Raw genomic sequence first — 7592 nt, 5'->3', positions numbered from 1 at the left:
CGTCCGACGCGACGCACGCCCCGAGGTGAGCACCACGAATCCCACCCAATACCCTTCGAATCCGCGTGCATTCTCGGCCCCCGCTCGCGCGCCTCGCCGATTGCCCCGAGGTTCCGACGCCCCGCCGTGGGTTTTCTCTCTCGCGGTTCTCCCTGGCTCGTGTCGGGGGTGCGATTCGTGTTCGTTCTGGGAGGGGCGGTGCGCCCGCCCGGTCCGTCGCGGTGGGGTGTCGCGGCGGCGCCCTTGGGTGGGTTCCAGGGTGGCATCTTCGTGATTTGTCGTGGGTTGGGCCGGTACGGATGGCTGGCTAGGGTTACTCCCAAAATTTCTCGTTCTCGTCGAATTCTCAACGGAAATAGGCAGATTGGGTTGGATTGGAGGCCCTGATTGTGTCAAATTATCTCTTATTTAAGCACGTCTTTGGTCGATTTGTTGATAATTTGGTAGTGGGTGCGTTGTTCATGGCGGCAGGATCAGGCATTGGTATTGTGTTCCTGGATTCCGTTTCGTAGATGATTGGTTTGCTATCTTGTGTGCGTGGTTACAAGTTTTGATTGCTTGGCGGGCCAGATAGCTTCGGTACTGCCAAAATCCCTTCGGTGCCTTTATGGTAAATTAGGACTCTGCGTTCCTCAGATAGCATTGGATCCCCTTGCCTTGCGTATAACTATTGTATTTCTTGAAAGATATGAACTAATGCTTTCTTTGTCGCATGTTCCTCGCAACCAGCAACTCTATCAATGTGATAACTGTCCTATCATCATTTGATTGATTATAACCACTGCACTTGTTAGATTTTGAAGGGAGAAAAAGAAGTTGAACCATGGGGAAGAGAAAGTCAGCTGCTAAGCCACCTCCTAAGAAGCGGATGGACAAGCTCGACACTGTCTTTTCCTGCCCGTTCTGCAATCATGGCAGCAGTGTTGAATGCCGAATGTTAGTACTGTCTTCACATGTTTTCCTGTTAAATTGGTTGGTACTGGATTGCTATCCATTCAACATTGTGACTGGGGTTTCCCTCTTTTTTTTCCCTTCAGTGATATGAAGAATCTGATTGGTGAGGCCAATTGTCGAATCTGCCAGGAAAGCTTCAGCACCACTGTAAATGGTATGTCCAATTTGTACATAGAACTGCAAATTGTACTCCTAAAGTAGGTGCCCATACTGATTGATTCTCAGCTAGAAAATTCCGCACCAGACATCTCATTGTTTTTGTTTCTTCTCAACCTAATGCTTACAGCTCTAGGAACATGGTATAGCTTATCTATAAATTTCCTGCAACCATGCCTATCTCATATACTCTTTAGGGTTTTAGTCATTCTAATCAACTAGGTCATAATGGAGCAGTGCCGAAGTAGTTATCTTGTACAGTTATATGCGTACTTGGTTGTCATTGAATCACACAACCATGCTTGTAAGATAAGCCCTGTGGCTCCCTATTTTTTCATGTTCCAAGTCTGAGTTAACTGAATTGCTTGAAATAAACCTGCATCGTCAGAAGTTCAGAACTGAACCTGTATAATAGTATTGCTTAAATGAAAAACAGTGTTGTAGAGGGTTAACCTTTGTTGTGCCACATGTTTTCAAGTTTGTGTATAACACTATAACCATGTCATGTAAAGGAAACAGTGTTCAGTAGAGTTTTTTACCCTTGCTAAGCTACATGTATTTAGTATATTGTATATTGTACTAATTATCTGTTTTATTTGGTGCAGCGCTGACTGAGCCTATTGATATGTAAGTCAAATCCAACAAATAACTCTTGACTAGTGAGTTGGTGCAAATACGTCAGAGACCAGGAACTGAAGATCGTATTATCTTTCCTGCAGATACAGCGAATGGATCGATGAGTGCGAGCGCGTCAACACTGTCGAAGATGATGATGGTGCATGAGCATGTCTGGTTGCAAAATGAAATGGTTATTACTCCTATGACTGTAATGCGTTGGTGTTATTGGCTGCCACCTTCAGCCATGTCTGTAGTAGCGTTATGGCTGATCGAACCGTTAGTAGGCAGTTCATCCTGCGTTTAATAAACAAGCGATGATATTGTGTACTTGCGTTTGAACCTTAATAGTAGTGTTGCATGTCCAGGGTTGGTTCTCAGCCAGTATGTTAGTATAATGGTTGAGATTAGGACTAATTTCAGTACCAGAGAAGAATGCTATGTTGGTGGTTGTTCTCAAGCTTGTGGTTTGTTCATGTATCTGAGTCATGTTTGCCATTCATCAGGCTGACTTTGCTTGTTTTAAGTTCGAAATGGAGTAGAAATCTGCAATGGTGAATAAGCTTGCAGGTTAAGGTGTAGCAAAATTTGCATATTTCCTCCCGGCATGAAAATGGCATTGAAGTCTGCTTTTGGTCTTCAAGAAATTCAGAATATTTCTGAATTCCCGTTTTTGCACTGGGATCAAGGGTGCCACCCTCCAGAAAATCCATTTTATTTAGCATACCAACATGTCAACCTACCAAGTACAAGAAATTTCAAAAAAAAAAAGTAGAAGAAATGCAAATAGAAACATGACCAAAAAACATTAGCCTTCACTTGACCTGACAGTTCCTGCTTGCCCAGGGGCAGTATATTTCTGTTTATGTAATGTAGATCAGGGGATTACCCCAAACTTGATGAACTTGTATGAAGCATACATTTATTACAAACAGTGGAAACTAAACTAGCCCTACTTGTTAGCCGGTCTCTCCCATCAACTTCTCAAAGAAAACAAGACTACTCCAGGATTACAACCTTTCTTTGCCGCTGCTTGATTGTGATCCCTGCCAAGATCTTAAGTGGCATAAGTTTTGCTTCCCAAAAATTGTTCCAGTAATTCACAACCGATCCATCCTCTCCAACCACGACTAGCTAATCTTGCTACTGTGGCGTCGCCGAGGGTGCTTCGCTTTTCTTGATGCCGTAAGCAATGTAGTTTATACTAGTATCATCAGACAGGGACCACTCTCTGGTCAACGGATTGTAGAAGAACCCTGCCATTTCCTCCACCTGGAGACAAGATGTCAAAGCTGTCAGTTATATAAAGTGGCAGCAAGATCATCGCGTGGGAGTGATTAATAGTAGCTTACGGAGATTGAGGCTCGTTGCAGTGCTAGGACTAGCTCCTCGGGGGTGACTAGTTTGGACCACTCATGTGTGCCTATAGGAAGCTGTAAAAGTACAAAGAAAACCATTAAGACTTTAAGAGTACAGTGTCATTGATTCAGATTCATCGGAGCATCAACCTTAGTAGGGATGAGCATATATTGAAACAGCTTGTTGATTATTTTGTGAATGAACATGATAGCACTCTATTTCCTTGGAGGATCTGAACCCTTATTGAATTCTAGCCCAACAAACACAGCTATACAGATCAATATATCCATATTTATCTGTCATCTGTTATACACGGCTATACACAGCCCTTCCTACCATTGCATATGCAAAGTCATATGATAGGCTGATGAATTGAACAACATTTCTTTTGGCTTGAGACTGCTCATGAGTCATGAGCATTAGCAATTAGGACATCTTACAATCTCAGGAGTCAAGATTTTGCTAAGCTAGCAACCGTTGACTGCCAACTATGTGAATCAATCTTCCGTAGGAATTGAAACAAAAAAAATGCAAGATGGACAATAAGACTAACCCATCTGAGAATATATTCAGCACCAACAATGGCAGCCGCATATGCTCTCATTGACCGGTTGATTGTAGAAATCACAGTGGCACCATTAGGAACTGTCAAAGCTGATAGAGATTGGCAGAACTCCAAAGGATTGGCAACATGCTCAATCACCTGCAAATATATTAAGATAATTCATTTTTTTGATCCAGTACACTAGTTTAGTTAAGAAAGCTGTACGTGCAAGGCACACAGTACTTAATCATCCTATTCACAAAGAGCCTATACAGTGTGGTATGTGTTATGATATTCACAAAGTTCTCCCAATATTTTGCACTGGTGTCTCCTTTTCGTTGAACACATGACTTGACTTAGGGGTTGAGAGACGACAAAAAAATGAGGGAGACTACACATGCAGGCAGAATAGATTCATCATGAACTTCTTGTAGCTTAATTGATTGGATGGCGGAGATGGCTCTTCTATTTGTATTGATGCCCCTGACAAATAAAATATAAGTTGAACTGTCCTAACTAATGGGATTGTATCCCTTATTGGATTATATCCATTCTTTGAGTGGCTAGAGCCAGCAGCCCCCCTAACACACGGTTCTAGCAGAAGCTATAGCCTATATGCTTGTAATACATGATAAAAGCAGTCTTCAATATCAAACAAAGGTTTTAAAAGGGATCCTGCATCAGTGAATTACCAAAACACCTCTCTGATAGTGTATGCTATGCTAAATGAGCTATGGAGGCAATCTATTTTTTATCAAACACCTTTGGAAGACAACAGGGGTGTAAGACAGGACGAAAAATGTTCATACCTCAAGAGAAATTACAGCATCAAATTGCTTGTTCTCTTTTACCAAATCCTCTGCATATGAACAATAATACATATAAGTTTTGCTATTTTCAGCCATAAGAAACAGCAGATGTAAATTACTTATATATCTCAATTTAATCTATCTTGTCTAAATTTGAAAGCTGAGGGTCTTCCTTTACAGTCTGGTTAATTACTGAGAAAATATATGTTCAATCAAGACATCAAATGTTTGAACTACATAGTTGGGCTACATAACTAACTGTCACTGGAATATGCCCTGGAAGCCATTACCAGCGGTTGTGCAGCAATACTCAATGGAAGCAGTTGTTGGATCAGATGCCTGCAAAGGAACGAAGCAAAAATCGTTGGCTAAAAATATAATAAATCCATCATGGTTCTGGCAATTTCGGCAGTGTAAAATCATGAACAATCGATGCACTTCTAGGGGCATTTGATATTTATACATGAGTAAAAGGACTAAAGGTCGAGGAAAAAAACATAGAAGCCATCAGTCCTAAAAGGCTTAATACTGCATGCATAGTGATCATATGCTATATCATCAGGTAAAGTATGAACAAGACCGTATTTATTAGCATTATATGTTTCACTGTTATCAGCAGGAAGCCAATAATAAAACTTAGCAGTATACCTTTCTCGTCTAAATTATACGTAAAATAAGTGACAAGAAAATAAGCACAGCTATTTCTACTAAACAATTGACATGAAGATGAGTAATACATACGGCATGAATGTGCGCAATCTTTATATTCTTGTCAACAGCATCAATACCAGTAACTGTAGCTCCCATCCGAACAAGAGGCTGTCATCCAACACAGATGATCCAAAAGGTCAACAAATATTTTATCCATCAGTTCAATCACATGAGGGAACACATGTTAAAGTCCCAATTGCATTGTAACACTAAAAAGACGTTGACCTGAGACAAAGACTGACAATTTCAAACCAACTAGTTAGTACTCCCTCCGTTCAAAAATACTTGAAGTTCTGGGTTTATCCCAAGTACACATCAATAAGCTTAACTCAGGCTGTAGGCAAGGAGAACACATCATGGATAGTTTAAGACATTTATTATAGGCTATAGAGATCAGCAAGTCAAAATGCTGAAGATAGCTATAGTTGTGAATAGGAATTTAAATCTAAAAGTTCAATGTGAGTAAGTTGTATAATGTGATACCTGACATAAAACAGAATATGATAAGTAAGAAGGAAAATATTGCATATTCATTATCCATTTCTATATCAGTGAACTAGATGACTTAATTCTCCCTTTCACACAGATGAAAAACCCTCAAAAACTATTTACCATCTAGTATATTAACCACCAGAAGGTTTTAATTATTACAAAAAATTGGCTGACAAAGCCTTTATACCTCTGAGAGAATGCCACCTCCACATCCAACATCAATAACTTTAAGACCTTCGAGTGGCTTAGCTGAATATGGATCCCTCCTGGAAGAATTAACAACTTTAGACAGTAGAGCAAATCTGGATCTCTTAGGATGAACTTAGGCAAAATACAGCAAAAGGCAACGATATTGATGATGAGAAATGAGCAACGGAAAAATAATCACAATACAGAATAAGGAACAGTACAATAAGTAGTCCAGTACTTGTCTTCTCTTCAGGGAAAAAGAAAAACTAACAACCACAACAGCAATGCTCTATAGAAAACAAAATGCAGGATACGTTAAATGTACCTGAAATGTCTACAGAGTGTGGAGCGGATAAAAGACAGCCTTGTCGGATTCATCAAATGCAATGGTTTGAATGGACCTTGAGAATCCCACCTATTTATTCCAGAAGCAGTATCATCATCAGTAACCAATCATATGCAAAGGAAAAACTTGCCACGCCCTTCACTTTGAGCATCTTAACATACAGACTATACTAAGTGCTGCACTGGCAGAGTGGCAGACAAATGCTTCTTCATAGAACAGAGATGATATGATAGAAAGACCCCAAACACCAGATTTGATTTTAATAACCATTGTTAAACATGAAAAACTATGTAGGCATTCTCAACGCACACCATAGTACTTTTCGTGCAATTCCCTGAACATGTTGAGGCACGTTGATATATATATATATAACATATATAGAGGCATGTTGATGATATATACAGAACAAAAATGTATACCAATTCACTGGAAAGCGTCGACAAACTACACCAGCTGTTGCAGCTTATTCTAACTTCTAAGCAACTCATGGCTGCACCAGAACAAGTACCTAAGTCTGGTGCTCGCGATGCCAACAGTGACTGATTCCCTGTGCATAATGTTCATCATTGTGACCTGTGGCAGGCCTATTTCGCTATTCGGATCCAACAGGTCCAACAATTTTTGCAGCTCCAGTTTGCTCCAAATTTTTAACCAAACATTCAGAGCATAAAGCACGGGGGTTCACCGACTCAGGAGGCCAGAGTGGGATCTCACCAGGTCTCGGCGATGGCGGCGAACTTGGCCACCTCGGCGGGGTTCAGCGACGACGCGGCGGATCCCCCGCCCGCGTGCCGCGGCGGGCCCTGGGGAGGAGACGGCGGAGGCGGCGGGAGCGAGGAAGCGGCGGCGGCGGAAGCCCAGCGGCGCCATTGCGGGGGTAGGGCGTGGGGAGACGAGAGGCCCGGGTCGGGAAGGCGCGCGCCTCCGCGGTGCGGGACGGCGGAGGAGGCGAGGGCTCGGCGGAGCGGCGGCGCGACGCGGCGCAGCATCGTGTGCTGTTGCGCGAGCGGAGCCGGCGGCGACCACGGTGGTGGTGCTCTGGAATCTGTCGCGTCGCTTCGAAGGGGTCGTCTGGCTGGACGTGTCGAGATCACGACCGTAGGATTCCGATCCACGGTTCGGGTTGGAACTTCCGTGGAATGCACCGTGCCTATCAACAGCTGCTGGACATCAAGGTGTGTTTGGTTGTAAAATCAAGTGGAGTGAAATGTAATGGCTTTATCTCTTTGTTTGATATAGCTAATGGGATAGAATGGAATAATTTCGTCTGAGCGTTTGGTTCCGGCTATTGCTTGTTTGTGTGGAGTATATCGTATGACAGATGTATAGTATTTGTTAGGTGGATTAGCGTGTTAAACGGAGCTCACACAAGGACTTTGATGGGCCAAACACACAAAGGCATTCCCATAATTTGATT

At 42.3% G+C, this 7592-nt stretch overlaps 2 protein-coding genes across 2 annotated transcripts; one reads left to right on the top strand and one right to left on the bottom strand.

Annotated features, from left to right (window-relative positions):
- LOC123165174 (transcription elongation factor 1 homolog) lies at positions 1-2227 on the top strand (the record flags this gene model as incomplete). The annotated part of the gene is given in 5 exon segments (XM_044582802.1): positions 1-25; positions 795-936; positions 1038-1108; positions 1716-1737; positions 1830-2227. Coding segments are annotated over 4 exon segments (270 nt in total). The 3' UTR covers positions 1894-2227.
- Positions 2228-2512: 285 nt separating this feature from the next.
- Positions 2513-7289, bottom strand: LOC123165173 (ubiquinone biosynthesis O-methyltransferase, mitochondrial). The gene is made up of 9 exons (XM_044582801.1): positions 6890-7289; positions 6155-6244; positions 5828-5906; positions 5179-5256; positions 4728-4776; positions 4438-4487; positions 3638-3787; positions 3078-3158; positions 2513-2997 (listed from the first exon to the last, which is right to left on the bottom strand). The coding sequence occupies exons 1-9, from the start codon at positions 7162-7164 to the stop codon at positions 2869-2871; spliced, it is 981 nt and encodes a 326-aa protein (XP_044438736.1). The 5' UTR covers positions 7165-7289; the 3' UTR covers positions 2513-2868.
- Between the last annotated feature and the right edge of the window lie 303 nt (positions 7290-7592).

Source organism: Triticum aestivum, chromosome 7D, assembly GCF_018294505.1.
Source record: "Triticum aestivum cultivar Chinese Spring chromosome 7D, IWGSC CS RefSeq v2.1, whole genome shotgun sequence".
Classification (NCBI taxonomy): domain Eukaryota; kingdom Viridiplantae; phylum Streptophyta; class Magnoliopsida; order Poales; family Poaceae; genus Triticum; species Triticum aestivum.
The sequence above is the reverse complement of the archived record's forward strand: the minus strand, read 5'-3'. Positions and strand labels throughout refer to the sequence as shown.

Excerpts from the sequence above, each read along its gene's own strand:
- LOC123165173 (XM_044582801.1), bottom strand. The coding sequence starts at position 7,164 with ATGCTGCGCCGCGTCGCGCCGCCGCTCCGCCGAGCCCTCGCCTCCTCC. Across the intron at positions 5,257-5,827 it reads GAGGTGGCATTCTCTCAGAG|CCTCTTGTTCGGATGGGAGC; the intron begins GTATAAAGGCTT and ends GTTGGATGACAG. Across the intron at positions 4,777-5,178 it reads AGATTGCGCACATTCATGCC|GCATCTGATCCAACAACTGC; the intron begins GTATGTATTACT and ends GTTCCTTTGCAG.